We start from the raw sequence: 18,634 nt of genomic DNA on the forward strand, positions 1-18,634 counted from the left end.
TCGGTGGAAAAAAATCTAGATGAGAGTGCAAAAAATGTATCTTTAGTGACATGTTGCAACCAAGACTTTTGTATGCCTTGAGGAAGTTTTCCACCAACAACCTGTAGTTGTCTGCCTTGTTGTTGCCGAGAAAATTTATTGCCACTAACTGGAAGGCTTTCCATGCCATCTTTTCCTTGCCACGCAGTGCATGGTCAAATGCATCATCTCGAAGAAGTTCACGTATCTGAGGACCAACAAAGACACCTTCCTTTATCTTAGCTTCACTTAACCTTGGAAATTTTCCACGGAGGTACTTGAAAGCTGCTTGTGTTTTGTCAATGGCCTTGACAAAGTTCTTCATCAGACCCAGCTTGATGTGTAAGGGTGGTAACAAAATCTTCCTTGATTCAACAAGTGGTGGATGCTAAACACTTTTCCTCCCAGGCTCCAATGACTGTCGGAGTGGCCAGTCTTTCTTGATGTAGTGGGAATCTCTTGCACGACTATCCCATTCGCAGAGAAAACAGCAGTACTTTGTGTATCCAGTCTGCAGACCAAGCAAGAGAGCAACAACCTTCAAATCGCCACAAAGCTGCCACTGATGTTGGTCATAGTTTATGCACCTCAAAAGTTGTTTCATGTTGTCATAGGTTTCCTTCATATGGACTGCATGACCAACTGGAATTGATGGCAAAACATTGCCATTATGCAGTAAAACAGCTTTAAGACTCGTCTTTGATGAATCAATGAACAGTCTCCACTCATCTGGATCGTGAACGATGTTGAGGGCTGCCATCACGCCATCGATGTTGTTGCAGGCTACAAGATCACCTTCCATGAAGAAGAATGGGACAAGATCCTTTTGACGGTCATGGAACATGGAAACCCTAACATCACCTGCCAGGAGATTCCACTGCTGTAGTCTGGAGCCCAACAGCTCTGCCTTACTCTTGGGGAGTTCCAAATCCCTGACAAGTTCATTCAGTTCACTTTGTGTTATGAGGTGTGGTTCAGAGGAGGAGGATGGGAGAAAATGTGAGTCCTGTGACATTGATGATTCAGGACCAGAAGTTTCATCCTCTTCCTCATCTGACTCAAGTGAGAATGATTCTGGTGCATCAGGAACCGGCAGTCCTTCTCCGTGGAGTACTGGGCGTATAGCTGATGGAATGTTTGGATAATGCACAGTCCACTTTTTCTTCTTTGATACACCTTTCCTAACTGGAGGCACCATGCAGCAGTAACAATTGCTGGTATGATCTGTTGGCTCTCTCCAAATAATTGGCACTGCAAAAGGCATAGATTTCCTTTTCCTGTTCAACCACTGGCGAAGATTTGTTGCACAAGTGTTGCAGCATATGTGTGGAGCCCACCTCTTGTCCTGATCTCCTATTTTGCAGCCAAAATAAAGGTGATAGGCTTTCTTAACCATAGTGGTTATACTGCGCTTTTGTGATGCAAAAGTCACTTCACCACAAACATAGCAGAAGTTATCTGCACTGTTCACACAAGTACGAGGCATCTCTGCTCACTTTGGCTAAACAGAAATGTGTCCCTTTGCAAAATCAAACACTGACAAATAAGAGAGCACGACACTGTATGATTTCTAGAGCTGATATAGGGCAATTTGTTCAGCAGAGTGATGTAAGCTTCGTTATGATTGCATCATCCATGACTTCTAGGAATAACATGATACAATTCATATCATGTATGACGCTTCAGATTGCATCATTCATTGTTTTGCCTAAAAAGCAAGTACTGTCCAAACCCAGTCATAGATTTCTTCATAGATCCAGTCAAAGATGTATTTGAGTCATTTCTGGTTTAAATTGAGATCCCTTCCCTTTATAACTCACTTATCCTCCGCCATTCCCTAGTCAAGGGTCATATATACTGACCCAATAGCATATCTTGAAAACTAGAGCCAATCAACAATTTTAAGCATCGTTTTCGTTCTCAGTGACCCAGAATTAGTAAAGTTTAACTACATTTATTTCAGAAGCATTTTGGCTGTAGAGCAGTGTAATTAAACATTGGTCAGAATCAGTTTGGCAATGCCTAAGTTCCCCAAAAACTTAACTCACTAAATTCAGAGTTCATATTTTCCCTTTTTTATTAATTTATTCCACTGTGCTTTTTGTCTGTCAGACCAGTATGAATTAAAGACAGTGTTTCTGCTTTTGTAAATAAAAATGTAAATGGAATGAATTAACAGCACAAAGAGCAGCAATTTAGCCGCAAGCCTCCCACTAACATTAATACAAGTTATGCAAATAAATCCACTTGTCATACACTACAGATATGTCCATTAATGTTAGTCCAAAATATTTTTCATCTGTAAATAGCTTTAGTTTTCCTGTGTCCGAGCATTAGCCAAACATCATCTTCCGTGTTTAGCTGTCTTTTTACTTAAGAAACAGCTTGGAAGTGGGGGCAGTGTGAGAGGGACATGGGTTTATCTGTTTTAAAGCCATGTAGCTGCATTGTACTTTAGAGGTCTGATCTAAAACCCACTGAGGTTTAATCAGAAGATGATAAATCATGAATGGAAGGGGAAGGGCTTCTTATTTATTTTTACATCACAAAAGCTGTTCATTTCCTTTAAAATCTCCACCTCCAATTTAAGGTGAGTGCAGATTAAGCACCAAATTCAGAGAGAGTCTAAGTCTAGTATATTTTACATGCCAAAGAGAACAAAAGATGTCATGAGATGATGTAGTTCATAAGACATTCATAATAGGAGAAACTGCTCAAGGCCTTTGTTATTCCTGGTGTTAACTTTGCCTAAACCATCTCTTGGAGCCTGAACTATTGGACTGCTGTTGTTGGCTCCACTGTCACTGTCATCTGTGAATATTTTTCTTTACAACAGTGTCAATGTGTTGGCCAATCACACAGGAAATTGTGTAGTGTTTGATGCCTGCCTGTCTTTGTGTGTGCCTGAGAAAGCCTTCACTTCACCCTCAGTGAGCCTCCTATTTAGGGTTGAATCAGGAAAGGCACATTTTTCAGCTACAACCTTCTGCTTTCCCACCCTGCAGTCAATATCTCCCAGTTATCCAGCGAGTTGCATGCACTCAACTGAGGGGTTGTTTTGTACATCCAATGCTAACTGTGCTGAGAGAGAGAGAGGTTTGAGAAAGTTATTTTTCCTGATATTGTTGATTTTTGTTTAGATCCCTTTTCTATTCTCTTCAGATTCTTAGACCATGCCCATCACTGTGGTATCTGAGCACTCTCCACTAGTATACTAAGCAACATGACTGGCAGCTGTCATGTGGTCTTTAATTTTCTCAGACAACTGCTTTAGTTCTTCAGAAGCTCCACCAAGAGTATAAAATTCTTCCCTTTCATGTCCATTTGCAAGGTATTAGCTACCAGACAGCAGAAAATATGAAAATACCCCATTGTGGATACCCCCTCTACTCTAATGCTTTGCAAAATGTTAATAGTGAGACATAAAAGTTTTCTTACAAACCTGAAATTTAGGGCAAGTTTGCCCAAAAAGCTCAAGAACTTTTGGAATTAAACAGGACCTTGATTTGAGCAGACTGCCCATTTTATGGTTTTGAACAGAAACCTAGTGAAGCAGGATGGTTTTGCATTGTTCCAACATGAAATTAAAGAAAACTGGTTTGTAGGAGCCCAGAAGTCAAGGCAGGTAAGCACACATGAATCAAAATTTAAAACAGATTGGCATGAACCCCTGCAAACCGAACTGGCCAATCTTCACATCTTATGCATTAATTCCGTTTAAAAGCTTCTCTCAATCAAGTTCTTTGGTAAGTGATTCCATCAGGCAAACCACTGGGCTCCTCACAAAGGAAAGGCAAATCAGTAATCATTAATGTAAATGAATACAGCATACTTTAATCAAATGTCCGTGTCTGCTTTCATCTAACTTGCTGAGATAGACTTGAAATGAAAACACAATTGCCTCTGCACCCAGTTCTCTATGGAAATAAGTAGAATGGTTGTTCCAGAGAGAAATCTTATATTCTAAAATTGAAGACAGCATAGGCTCAGCCCTTTGGGAAGAAAAATCCCGTGGATGATCTCAGTCCAATTCTTTATGCTGCTAGGACTGAGCCTGTGCCATCCACCCAGCATGTGCATACCTCTGAGAAACAAGAAATCAGTGTCCCCATCTCATTGCTGTAACTGATGAGATGTGAAATGAGTTTCCATGAGGGATGAGCACCCTTAAGGCAGTAACTAGAATTTGTCACAGTATATAAACCTTCTGCACAAACATTGTTCTGTGCAAGACAGCTGAGAGAAATTTAAGGAAAACGGAAAGTATTGAGGCCCATTCTTGCACCTTTTACCCACTTCTTGACTATCTGTCATGCAAAGGCCTTTTGCCTTTTTCACTGGTTATCAGAATGTTAACAGATATTCTTTTCTCTTTCCTCCTATTCTAACAATTTTAGAGCCCCTCTGCCTAAGTTTCAGGATGGACAATGAATGGCTTAGGATCTGAGAGGTAGCAGGGAAGGGTCCAAGCCACAAGGTTCAGAGTATTATTAGCAGTGGTATTTTTTATTTTGTGCTGCACCTGAGTAGCTGCTAGGCCCCTCAGAATACATATGCCAAGACTGAACCTTGTAACAAACTGCGAAAAAACAGATTTCACCAGACACAGCATAGTGGGTAACAAAACAATATGGAAGAGCATGGGGGAGGACAGGTGAAAATCACAGCACTAAGATAATGTGGTCACTGATGTATGGAATGCTGCAATAAAGAAATGTTAGGTTTTCTTTAATAACCAATAAAATGTCACCTAGTTGACTGCTTTCTCACTGCTTTTGCAGAAGTGAGCCTTAAGGAGGCAGTGGAGTGAATAAAGGGTAGTGGTCTCCTCTGTCTGCTCAGGAAGGGATTTCCTTGCATAGGTGGTAGTATGGAATGTGGGAAATCATGGGAGAATTGGACAAGTAAGGTATATACAGGTAGGTGGGGCAATGCCATAAGAGACAAGAAGGGATCCCTAAGAAGAGATTCATTCAGAAAGGAGTTGATGTGGTCAGATCAATGGGCAAGGAATGTGCTCTGTTTGTTTGCGGGGGGAGGGGTGTTGTATGAACTAAATAGGCAGTGTGTGTGTGTGAGAGAGAGAGAGACTTTAGGAGGTAAGTTACAGTGATCAAGACAGGGAAGAATGAGAGCTTTACAGAATTTATATACAGGCAGAATAGAAATGCAAGGAAGCAGCAGGAGGAATAAAGGATGACTCCCAGGTTACAAGACTGAGTGACAGGGAGTATAATGGTGTGTTCCTCAGAGAATGGGTGGGGAGAGGAAATAAGACTTCAGTTTTGTCCTTATTAAAGTTTAAATTGATGGTGGTGACGTCAGTGAGACAGGGTACGATGCAGGGTTAGGTAGAGTGAGAAAAGTCTGGAGTGAAGATTTGTAAATTCTTCTTTGAGTCCCAGTGGGTATCCTTAGGTCTAAGGTGGAAGTCTCCTTTGTCTGTACTCTTTCCAGCATTCCCGCTTGATCTTCAAGCCTGAAAAAAAATATAAATAGTTTAGTTAGTTCAGGGACTGGGGAGTCTCCCTCCATTAAATCCCTCACCAGTTGGGGTGCCTACTATGCCCAAAGTTCCAGGCTTCAAACCTTGCCTCTCCTGCCTCCAGCTCTTCCTGGTGAGTGACCCGCATGAGAGTTGCCTATGCTGCCTCAGGGAACACACATTCCCTCAAGCTGCAATATTTGTCACACTTTTCTCCCATGTACCAGGCAGTCTTGAGAATTCAGACTCTGGAGACACCTTGTGGAGCTATCCATGAGGCCCCATTTGGACCCTGGGCCTTCCACTCCACATCTAGCTGACCTGAGCCATTGGCTGGCACCCCTCCAGCTCCAGCATCCACCGGTTCAGAGTCCTCCAGTCCCAAGGACTCTGTGAAACGAAGGCACGATGCAGGAAAGGGTAAACATCTTCACAAGAAGAGGGATAAAACAACCCAAAAAAACCCTCCAAAAAGAGGTCTACTTCTCCCCCTCTCTGGCACCACCTGAGAATTCACACCCCAGATCAGGAAGCATCTGGAGCTCACAGAGAAAGGCCAGTACCAATGGTACCAGGAGCTATTAATGCCCAGAAATCACACTCTGAGAGGTCAGGTTCAATTCTGGCACTGCGCAGAGAGAAGGGGCCATTCTTCCTCTACATTGTCAATACCAATCCAGCGAAAGTTCACCGCTTCTACATTGGCACAAGCGAATCTGGTCAAATTCAAGACGCCTGCCAGCTCTCTTCTGGTGAGCATTTGATCCACTCTTCTTGAGGGTCTGCAATATATATGAATCCAGAATCTCTGATCCTCTTGAATCCAGTTCTGCTGAGAGATGTCCCAGCTCTGTCAAGTAGGTATTCCTGGCCCAAGATCCAGCCATCCGGTGGAGGCCCCGGCATCATCAACACACCACTCACCAACTCCTGTCTCTGATCAGTCGGAGTCAGGTCATGCGGTACCATTGACCCTGCCAACTCCTATTTCGGAGACAAAAATGACATGGTACCAGCAATCTGGCAAAGAACCATCAGCCCAGTCAGAGCTTCCAGAGTTACCTGGATGTTGTTGTGACCTCGCAAAGCTGCACTATTGGCCAAGGAACCAATGGGGCCCACTTCCCTATTCCTGTGGGGCCCACTTCCCTATTCATATGACCTCAGTCACTGGTCCCCATATGAGGGCTTCTGGAATCCATACTTTGGGACATCAGAGTCTGAGGTCCCTGCACATCACCCCTAGCAATGGTCTTCCAGAGAGGAGTCCGAGTCCCCACAGGAACCTTTGATTGAGGCGACAGTACAACTGGTCCAGCATGGCAGTCATGCAGCACCACACTCCTCCTCCCTTCCACCCTAGCCACCAATCAGTCTCCGTAACACCTGTTACCTTTCCCCCATTTGGGGGCTGCCTAGCCCATTTTCTTCCAATGTGGCAAGTTGGACACATGGGTCTTGGACATCATATTGACTAGCTACACGCTAGAGTCCCTGTGTCCCACCCCTCTCCAAAGCCCCAGTCCCCATCCATTTTCAGGGACCCCTCTTACGAGAGGATTCTCAAACAAGAGTCAGACTCCCTTCTCCAGCTAGGGTCAATACAGCCTGTTCACCCCTTGTCACAGGGGGAAGGAAGGGCTTTGACACTAGATATTTCCTTACCCCCATCCTGCACCTCGGACAGCTGAATGTCTTCAATCAACAGTCAAAGCTCGGGATGACCACTTCAGACTTGATAAGCCCCTCTCTGAATGAAGGCAACTGGTTTGTGGCCTTGGATTTGAAGGATGTGTATTTTCTCAATTAGATATTTACATAGTTCACAGGAGGTTCCTGTGGGTGTAGAGCACTTCCAGTATAGTGCCTCTCGATGGCCCTGAGGGTTTTTACTAAAGTACTCGCCGTGATGGCGGCATGACTTCGCAGGCAAGGCAACCCAATATTTCCCTACCTGGATGGTTGGCTTCCCATGGGTCAGTCATATCAAGCAGCAAACACCTCCTCACTTTAACTCTTTCATGCTCTGGGGCTGCAAGTAAGTGCAGAAAAGTCTACGTTAACCCTTACACAAGTTATAGAATTTATTGGAGCAAATTTCAACTCAATCAGGGCAAGAGTTTGCTTACCTCAAGACTGGGTTCCTTGCTATGAGGGATCTCATCACCCAGCTTCATCTCAGCCCTCAGACCACAGCCTGATCCTGCCTGGCCCTGCTAGGCCATATGGCCGCATCCACCTCCCCATTCACAAGGCTACGTTTACAGTGCTTTCAGATCTGGCTTAGGATGGTCTATGCTCCAAGCAGAGACTCCTTGAACAAAAAGGTCTCTCTTCTCCCGAACATGCTTTTGTTGTCACTCACCTGGTGGAAAGGAAAAAGGGAGAGGGGGGGATCCCCTGAAAGATTCTCATTCTGGTTGCCTTCCATGCTGGGACAGAGAGCACATCTAGGCAGTCATACAGCTCAGTGTTCCTGGTCTCTGCTTCAGGCAGTTCACGAGGCATGCAAGGCATTCCTCCTCCTCCTCATTTGGTCTACACACGTCCAAGTCAGATCAGACATGACCGCTGTGTACCACAGAGGTCTGCCCCACTCTGCAGAGAAGTGGTCTAGCTGTGAAACTAGTGCATCTGGCATCTGATTACCCTTTTGGCAGTACACATTCCACCCGTCAGTAGTGCAGTACAGCTTCCATCTCTGGGATACCCCATCCTGAGACAGCTTTGCAAACCAGCAGAACAAAAAGTGCCCAGCATATTGTTCCCAAGCCACCCAAGGCTTGAACATCCAAGGGGCCACCTCCTTGGTGCAATGGTCAGACCTGCTGAGATACACCTTCCCTTCCATACCCTTGCTACGTCTCATCCTTGGGAAGATCAAGCTGGATGAGGCAGAAGTGATCCTGATAGCTCTCTAGGGCAGAGCCAATTCAGGTTCACCACCTTCCTACAGTTGGCCTCTCCCCCAGGCATTCACCTTCAGCCGTTCCCACAACTACTGTCTCAGAATAGAACACAGACTGTCGCAGGGCCATCCACCTCAGTACAGCTTCCCTCCATCTGGCGGCATGTTTTTTGGATGGACAGTCAGCATCCTTAACAGTAGCAGAAGACCCTCTACAAGGAAGTTCTGTGCCACCAAGTGGAAGCGGTTCTCCCTGTGGTGTCAGCAGCATGACTTGTCTCCTGAGGAATCAGGAATCCCTCTAATTCTCTCATTAAAGATATTGGGCCTGTCTGTCCATTCCCTAAGCGTACATTTGACAGCTATTGATGGCTTCCATCGTCCGGTGGAGAACTGCTCTGTGTTCACCTATCCCACTACTGTGAAATGCCTGAAAGGTGTCATAAGCCATTCCTTCCTGTATCTAAACCTCTCCCTGTTAGGGACCTGAATATTGTTTTTTTTCCCCCATTCTTATGAGCCCACCAATTGAACGCTTAGGCTATGTCTACACAGCCTGCAGCAGCCAACCTCCCAGGGTTGTCAGATTTGGGCTTGTGGGGCTCATGCTACCATGCTAAAAATAGCTGTGTAGGTGTTATCTCTCAGGCTCTGACACCTAGGGAGTGAGGTGACCCTGCCTGGCTCTCGTGTTTCTCCAATGCTTCCCCTGTGGGGCCCACCCCCTGCCCGCCGCTCATGCTTCTCTGCTGCTTTCCCCGCCCGCCTCTCAGGCCTCTCCACCCTCTTTCCCCCTCAGCCCCTCCCGCCCACCACTCACTCTGCTCTGCTGCTTCCCCCACCTGCCGTTTGTGCCCTCTGGGAAGGCAGAGAGGTGCAGGTGGTGGACGGGGGGCCCCACTGGGGAAGGGGGTGGAGAGACGCATGGGCAGCAGGTGAAGAGGCATGAGAGGCACATGGAGGGGAGGCGAGCAGGGGTGGTGGCCATGCAGGGTCAGGTCTTGAGGCAGAGCAGGGGTCGGGGCCTTGGACCGGTGGCACACCCCACTTCTAGAGAGCTTCAGGTGCTCAGGCACAGCTTCCCCAAATGTGGGAGTCATGCGCCACCCATGCTTAACTATGAGATATTAGCTGGATATTGGATATGGCTACATTTATGTTTATCCTCAGAGGACATTCATAGATTTTAAGTCCAGAAGAGACCACTATGGTCCTCTAGTCTGATCTCTTAAATAGCACAGGCCATAGAATTTCACCCAACAATTCCCACAGTGGAAGGAATTGCTCTTCCCTACTCTCTTGTCTACACTAAGAAATCCATAATCAAAACTCACCTCCACTATACTTTCACCAGTAGTAACAAAGGGAGAAACTGTAGTGCAAGTAGGGCTCGAGTGCTAGATTACACACTGGAGTAGATGCTGGAGTCCTGTTTTAGACTACAGCTTCCACTTCTCCTATTATTGGTGGCAAATGATTGCTATGAATTGCTTCCATAGATTCATAGAATTTAAATACAGAAGGGACCATTATATTGTCTAGTCTGGCCTTCTATATATCAGAGACCTTTAAATTCCCCCATTTCCCCCTATACCTAGCCCAATAACCCATGTCTGGCTAAAACAGTTTCCAGAAAGGCATCCAGTCTTGATTTGAAGCCATCAAGAGATGGAAATCTACCCTTGGTAGTGGATCCTTCCCTTGGTCATTTGTTCCAATGTTTAATTATCCCCACTTTTAAAAAATTGTGTCTGATTTTTAATGAATTGCCTTCAGCTTCCAGCCATTCGTTCTTGTTTATGCATTTCTCTGCTAGATTAAAGAGTGCTTTAGTACCTGGGATTTTCTCCTTATGAAGGTATTTATACACTGTAAGCATGTAACCTCTCAATCTTTTTCATAAACTAAACAGATTGAGTTCTTTAATTCTGTCTTTGCAAGGCATTTTCTCCCACCTTCGAAGCATTTTTTTCTGCATCCTTTCCAGTTTTTCAACATCTTTAAAAAATGCAGCCATCAGGAATGTATGCACTGTTCCAATATTGGTCTAAGCAATACCCTATACAGTGACATAATCACCTCCCTACTTCTACTCATTACTCCCTGTTTATATATCAAAGAATCACATTAGCCCTTTTTGCCACAGCACTGCAGGAACTCTTGCTTATCCACTATGACCCCTAAATCCTTTTCCAGCAGGTGAGCTTTTGGCCACTTCAGAAGTCATTGCCTCAGAAGCTACTGCCTAGACAGGTGATCTTTTTCCCCCTTCTAAATGACTTTTTTCTCCTGCTTCTCATTAATTTTCTGTTTTTCTTCAAATGTTCTTAATTCCACCTAAGCTCAGTGAGCAAGATCCTTTGGCAGGGTAGAACAGGCAAACATTCTTTTTTCCCCCCTGAGAAAAACTATGCAGTTGCCAGAGAGTCACCTGACCTTGAAATCTTTGAGCCATTTGAATACATCTACAAAGCAAAAATACATAAATAAATAAATACATTGTTTAGCATGTTACTGTGCTGCTACATAGCCATTTGTATGAAAAAGGTTACAAGGCTATAATAGCCTTTTTTATATCGCCAATAAACACAAAATCCAGCTCAGTGGTTAAGTTTTCTATTTGATTCTGTTTTATTAGTGTAATGGTTATATGGCCATGATATAATTCATTGTTTTTATGTGATGAAGCGGGCATGGCTGTAGTTATACATGCTTTGTGAGAAAATAATCTGAAAAGCTGAGCTGCCTTGCTTTGCTTAGTAGAGATCAATATTGACATGAAAACCATGAGTTTATTACTTTTTTCACCAGTCCAAAAACAAACACTTTTGGAATATTCTACTCCTTTTTTATATCCTTAAGTTCATGACACTAAAAATACTACTGATGTCACAAAAACAAGAAGCAGGTGGTATCATGGAGTTACCTTCCTTGAACTATTCTAATTAATTCAATAGTGCCTCACCTTTAAAGAAGAGACCAGCTAAACCCTAAAAAGCTGCTTTTTTTTCCAGAGTAAAGGGTTTTCTTTCAACAACTGTGGTCACCAGAATTGGCCTTACTACTTTATTCTTTTCAGTTTTCCTGTATTTACCTGAACCTAAGACTATTTGATGGAAGCTAGACTGAAAGCTTGAAACGTCAGCTCTGTGATCAGCTAGTAAAGCAGCCCAATTTCCATTTTGTTCAAACACTGCTTTCCTGTCTTGTCTGGGAAAGTGTCTGCCAATTCATTTTTCTCCTCTTATCAGCAAAGCGCATATACTGTGCTCATGTTTCTTAATACAAAACAGAGGGAAAATCCCCAAGCTGCCAGGAGGTCTGTTAGCTTAAATAGTGCCCAGATCTCTGGTCTCATCCTGCTGCATGCACTTCCATTTGCTCTAAAATGAAAAAGTAAATCTACCTAGCTGTGATCTTGCAAGTGTCAATCACTTGAAATGGTCGGGTTTTGATGAAAGGCTTCTTTAAATAGAGAATTTTTATCATGGGTTCAGCACCAGAAGCTGTATTTGATTTTAAAAGTGTGTTTCAAAAAGTATCTTTGAAGCTGCAATCCATTTTCAGCTCTGAAATAATCTCCACCCGCCTACTGGGTTCCGTTCTTGAATGTTTCAAATGGCACCATGGCCCAGTAAAACTTCCATTATGATGTATTGTTTACAGAGGGGTCGGTGGTATTTGAAAGCAGTTCAAACCCAGCAAATGGGGTAGAGGTAAGCTAGAAGTGGGGTGGGGGAAGAAGGAAATGGAAAAAGGAAAGTCAGGCAGAGGAACGTGTGAATTCCTAAGAAGAGGGAGGGAGACTAGAGAGGAGCATGAGAGACAGTATGACTGCATAGCAAATGGGGAAGCAGCTGTTCAGAGCTAGCAACCAATTGTCAGACAGAAAATAATGTCCCGAGTTCAACTTTTAGAATTGAGTCTCCTGGCGTCCTTAGTGTCCATGGGTTCTGAAGTGTTTTTCCCTGCCTTAAGCAACAGAGGGTCCTGTGGCACCTTTGAGGCTAACAGAAGTATTGGGAGCATAAGCTTTCGTGGGTAAGACCCTCTGTTGCTTTTTACAGATTCAGACTAACACGGCTACCCCTCTGATACTTGACACCATGCAAGGCACTGCATTTAGCCGTATGGAATGGAGAAGAAGTGAGGTTCTTACCCACGAAAGCTTATGCTCCCAATACTTCTGTTAGTCTCAAAGATGCCACAGGACCCTCTGTTGCTTTTTACAGATTCAGACTAACACGGCTACCCCTCTGATACTTTCCCTGCCTTGCTTCTGCTCCCCGCAGTCCCTGCTGCTCTTGGATGCTTGATCCACTCTGGAAGCTTCTGCTCTAACTGCATGACCCCACAGAAGTGGGGAGAGAGGCAGAGCTCCGTGAGGCGGTACCATCTAATGAAACACTATGGGAGGTTCTCTATACTTCTGCATCCAGAGGAATAGATTCGCTCATTCTAAAGTCACTGGAAGCATTCTGACAACTTTTGTCTTTCCAGGTGCTGAAATTCATCCCTGAGTCAGGCCATCCCAGGAGGAAGGGCCGAACCAAGAACAACATGGCCCTAGTGGATATTCAACTAGAGCATCATGAGCGCTGCGATTGTGTCTGCAGTTCAAGACCACCCCGATAAAAACAGAACAAAGTACACTATTTGCAGCTCAAAGGACCTTTTATTTTAAGCAGGAGCCGTCAGAGAACATTCTTCCACTGATACGTAAATTTTGCTAGTAGCCTGCATTGCGATGAGCAAAAATGAATGCTGTGTTTCAGCATAGCTATATTGATTAGTGCCATGGCAGTTAAAAAGGTATATCATAGATTTGTTTATTAGCAGTCAAGAATATAGAATTAAGTTTAGCAATATATTGGGACGGTTGAGATTTTCAAAGTTGACTATGGGACTTAACCACACAGTTCCCACTGAAATGTAATCAAAGCTGTGTAGCTAAATCCCCTTGCTGGCAGTGAAAAGTTCCACTGAGATATTTGAGCTAACCTTATATACCTGTCTCTCTCTCAATCTGGCACATCCACATCCAAATTCTGCCCTCATTTATACCTGCTCAACTCCATGGAAGTCAGTAGGGCTACATGAATGTAAATGAGGACTGAATTCAATCCAATATTCATACATAACAGTTAATCCAGTTTAATCCAGCTCCTAGGTGGAACATCCCCTTGAAACACACACACACACGGCAAATAGAAAACATGAAATAAATCTAGTGTGAAGTCAAATTGTCCAGTCTGTATTCAAGCAACACACTGAAATCAACTGGTGCTTTGCACAGGGATATGAACCTGAGTGCTCCCATTTCCCATTGAAGTCCTGCCACCTAGTAAAAGTTGTGTATAATTTCTCGGGATCGGGCCCTTGGACATTTTCATCTTCACTGTGTTTCTAGGTAGACAGTCAAACCAGAACATCTTGGTTGATGAAAATACCCACTCTTCTTGCATGTATATTCAAGTTGGAAACAAAACTTCAGTGTTCTAGCTTTTAGAGAACAGATCAAATATCACTGTTGTTTTGTTTGTATTTTTTAAAATAAGGAATACTATAACCTTGCCAGTATATACAATAATCTTAGTTGTTTGACTTTAGTAGTATATATTGCCATGATCAAACTCTTGGCACTGAATATCTCTTGGACTGCATTTTGCTGAGGCATATTAATTCATTACGCCACACCTGTCTTTTGAAAAATTGTCAGCATTCATTAATTTTTGCAAAAAGAATTATTCACCTCTTGATAAAATAAGCACCTTAAAAGCTACAGCATAGCTTCTAATGTCTATTAAAATATGAACGGGCTCTGACTAAAAAAGGGAAAAATATGCTGTCCAAACTAGCTTTAAATACTCTGAGATATTGCTCTGAAAGTTGTCCAGTGTAAATGTATGCTGGGTATAAATCTGGAAGACAACTGAACTTTTGATTGTGAATGTAATAGAGAAAATGGGGTGGAACATTTAATGGCCATGGATCGCTATTTAATAGTATACTAAAGCTGCATTTGTTCTGTTTTATGTGTGTTGCCTCTGTGTTCCTGTCTGTCAGAAAGAGAGAAGTAGTCTTACAATAGTATTTCCTACATTAGCTGAAATTGGCACATGCAATCACATAATATTGAGAACTTTTAAAATTATTGGGTTTTAGTAATCAGAGCTATAGTTAAAAAAATGCCCTCGTGCTCTGAATTAATTCCTTCAAGTAAACTCCATTACCTGATCTTTGTTTTTATAACTTTATCAACTCTTTCCAGAAATCTACCCTATAAATATTGTGAGTATTACTTTCTCTACATTTGAGATGTTTTTGTTTGGATATTTTAAAAATATATTTATATTAATTTTTCCTCTCTAGCTCCCAAAAGTCTATTTTAAAAGGAGCTTGAAGACTGAAATGGGAAGTGATTCATCATTTTTCAAAGCAATTCATTTTAAAGAACAGCATTGAGACCAAAGATTGCCAGATATGTTAGTTTTTTCAGGGTTGTTCAAAGGGAATTTCATTCTTTTTCTGTCTCTAGCTTAATAACAAGAGTGGCTAATCTTACTTATTTTGGAAAAATCTGCGTTTGACACAAGTACAACCACTCCCCTTACTGGGCATTCCTGACTGACCTGTGGCAGGAACAGGCCTGGTCTTCGGTTTGTGGATTTGTTTTATGAGCACATGGTTTCATGTTACTTTTTGCTTTGTCTTATTGATTCCTAACCCTTTGGGGCAGCTCTGCCAGTTTATCTGACTAAGTTCTCAGCTGGGCCAACCAGAGACAGCAGAATTCAATTAGATGCAGGCAATAATGGTACGCCAGGGCTCAGCACAGAAGCTTTTCATTTGAGTAAGAAGGAATCTTGTGTGAGATGTCAGTGGGACAACTTACTAGTTTAAAGTTAGGCATTTGTTTAAGTACTTTGCTGAACTGGGGCTTAAGTGGAAAAAAAAACCCTCCTATTACACTTAGCACTGATTGGGAACCAGTGATCAAATGGCTACCAGTTGTCATCCTTTGCTATAAAGATGATGGTTTCCATGCCACAGGCCAATGCAGAATAAATAGGATTCAAATTTGTGCTTTGTGTTGAAGCGGTGAGGAGAATAATGCATAGTGTGACTGAACAAAACAAAGCTTCTAATAGACCATGGTCCAAGCTGCAATAATCCATGATAGAGTCAAACAGCAGAAACACCCTAGCTTTTTATTTATTGCCAGAAAATGCAAAGAAGCATGTTTCTCTCTCCTTTATTTTTTCTTTCGTTGTACTTTGTAATAGCTTCTCCATTGTTTATGTATTATTTTTAACTTAAGAATCACCTCTCTTCAAAAAAGAAAACAGCTAGAATTTTTTTATTTTTTTTGGTTCAAGGAATTTGAAACCCAAAATATAAATATAATTTTCAAAGGAACCATAAATAGAGCCATAATTTCAAGCAACTCACTACTTTTTTATTTTGTGTAATCTTCTAGGCTAGAACGTACTTTCTCAAGTGCAATTTATATATATATTGTTATCAGTTAAATGCAGCTTTTATAGAAAGGCTTTTCTACCGCATTCAATATATAATTTTTTTTTCTTGATGAAAAATAAATACTGCTTTTGAAAGAAGCAATTCTGAGTGATTTTTGGGAGCATCATTAGGAGGTGCACAGATTAACTTGAGGTCACTAACACAAGATATTTTTGACTGTTTGGGCCAGAGAGGATGGTGTGATCTCAAATAGTGCCTTTAGGAGTGGTTCCCATGAGGAGCTTCAGGGGTCCTTGGGCCATGAGGGAAGGTGTGACATGCTCTGTTGGAATGATCCAGCACATTCTCCTCACTGTGGCGGGCCAGCAGAGCCATGGGCCCACTGTCTCCCAAATAGTTCCCTGACCCTCTTTGGGTTGACTGGAGCCCCCAGGGGTCCTAGAAGTGAGCATGCTCTGGAGGCCATAGCTGTGCCTGATTTGTGCCTGGGGACGGCAAAGAGGGAAAGCTCATTAAACCTTTGCTCCCCGCTCCCCCATTTAGAGTTACCCACTTTCTAATCGCACAAAACCAACCGCCCCTTCTGAGGCCCCGCCTCTGCTCACTCCATCCCTCCTCCCTCCATCCTTGCTCTCCCCCAACCTCACTCACTTTCACCGGGCTGGGTAAGGGGGTTGGGGTACAGGAGGGGGTGAGGGCTTTAGCTGGGGGTGTGGGCTCCAGGATGTGGTCCAGAAATGAGGGGTTCCGGGTGCGGAAGGGGGCTCCAGGCTGAGGCAGGGGGTTGGGGTGTGGGCTCGGGAAGGGAATTTGGGTGTGGGAGGGGGCTCAGGGCTGGGTCAGGAGGTTGGGGTGTGGTCAGAGATGAGGATTGTGGGCTCTAAAAGGGAGTTAGGGTGCGGGAGGGGGTGAGGGTTCCAGCTGGTGGTGCAGACTCCAGGGTGGGGCCAGAACTGAGGGGTTCAGGGTCCAGGAGGCGGCTCAGGGCTTGGCCAAGGGGTTGGGGTGCAGAAGGGTGTGCGGGGTGCAGGCTCTGTGAGGGAGTTAGGGTGCGGGAGGAGGCACAGGGCTAGGGCAGGGGGTTGGAGGGGGTGAGGGGGTGAGGGGTGTGGGCTCTGGGAGGGAGTTTGGGTCCAGGAGGGGTTCTGACCTGGGGCAGGGGTTGGGTGCAGGAGGGCATTCAGGGTGCAAGCTCCCAGCAGCGCTTACCTCAGGCGGCTCTTGGAAGCGGCCGCCATGTCCGGCTCCTAGGTGGAGGTACCAGGAGACTCCTCGCACTGCCCACGTCCGCAGGTGACGCTCCTGCAGCTCCCATTGGCCGCAGTTCCCAACCAATGGGAGCTGCGGAGCTGGTGCTCAGGGTGGGGGCAGTGAGTGGAGCCCCTGTGGCCACCCCTGCACCTTAGAGCTGGACATGCCATCTGCTTCCAGGAGCCACACAGAGCCAGGGCAGGCAGGAAGCAAGCCTTAGCCCCACTGCACTTCCAACCAGACACTTGGCAACCCTACTCCCACTGGACACAAATGTACGTAAGCTGCCCATCTGTGTTTAGTTCAATGTCAAACAACCAATTTGACAATGTTCAGTTAGTGAAAATTGCTACATGAACCCCCAGTCTTAGTAGATACTGTATACCAGATGCTCTGTGGGTGAAGCTCTGAGGCCTTTATTTGGTTTGTACTAAGCCCTTACTCAGGCAAACTCCAGTGTTTGAGGGCAAACGCTGAGTAAGGGCATCAGGATTCTGCATCTTGTAACTATAGCATTACCTTATAAAGATACTGTTCACAATTCTACAATCCAACCCTGCAGCCCTTGCTCACACAAGTAGCCCTTATTCACTTAAGCATCTCCATTGACTTCACTGGAACGAGGTGCATGCGACAGAACTACCCATTCGAGCAAGGGTTGCAGAATTAAACCCTTATTTTCAGGCATCCTCGTTCAAGAAAGGAATCATGCTTCCTCCTTTTCAACACAACCATCCAAAACTAGAACCGTTTCCTAAAAGGGGGGTTATTCCTGGTCTACAGTGAACTAAAGTAATGTTAATTGGATTTAGGGAGAATATTTGCCCTTCACGAATGCATAGTATCCCTCAGCTTGTCTGAAACGGAACAACAGCTGCACAGTGTACAAGGATGGCATGAAATTCTGACCGTACATTGTTACATAATGGATACACTGTCTAACTTTATCAGATTGTCCTTGTACTTATGTATGTAACAATGCTTTTATAAATATTCTACACCAGGCCAACCAGTTATATTTCTATTCAGCTGACAATGTACAATATCTATGTTCATTTTGTGACTGATGTCCTTTTTGAAAACTAACCATTTTTTTGAAAAATGCTGCATCTAGCTTCATTTAGAAAGAACACGCAGTATTCTTTCAGTTGACTTAATATACATTCAAAATCCTATGATAAAATAGCATCATACAAATGCCCTTAATATTTTTCTTGCTCTCTTAGGGAATGCACACGTCCTCAGTTACAGTGCTGCAATGCTAACTCAACAGATGTCCAATTTGTGTGTATTCTCTTAGGGACTTCAATGCAGCAGTTAATGAAAATGCAGAAATTAGTATTGTGGTCTCTTAGTCTAGGAAATATAACTTTGTTTATTGACAATCCTGATCAAATATGCTAGGATACAGAACATTTATAATTTACCTGGTTATTGACATTCCTTCAAAATCTGCCTTAAGTGTTTAAAATGCAAACTAGAGCCTGTAT

General features: G+C 43.8%; 1 protein-coding gene across 4 annotated transcripts in view; it reads left to right on the plus strand.

Annotated features, from left to right (window-relative positions):
• Positions 1–16,027, plus strand: part of PDGFD (platelet derived growth factor D) — a 174,580-nt gene extending 158,553 nt beyond the window's left edge. For all 4 annotated transcript variants that reach the window (XM_005308450.5, XM_008173911.4, XM_065581523.1 and 1 more), the window contains one exon: positions 12,912–16,027. In XM_005308450.5, the coding sequence (XP_005308507.2) occupies positions 12,912–13,046 (135 nt within the window). In that variant the 3' untranslated portion in view covers positions 13,047–16,027. The remainder of the gene's footprint in view (positions 1–12,911) is intronic.
• The last annotated feature ends 2,607 nt before the right edge of the window (positions 16,028–18,634 follow it).

Source organism: Chrysemys picta, chromosome 1 (genome assembly GCF_011386835.1).
Source record: "Chrysemys picta bellii isolate R12L10 chromosome 1, ASM1138683v2, whole genome shotgun sequence".
NCBI lineage: Eukaryota > Metazoa > Chordata > Testudines > Emydidae > Chrysemys > Chrysemys picta.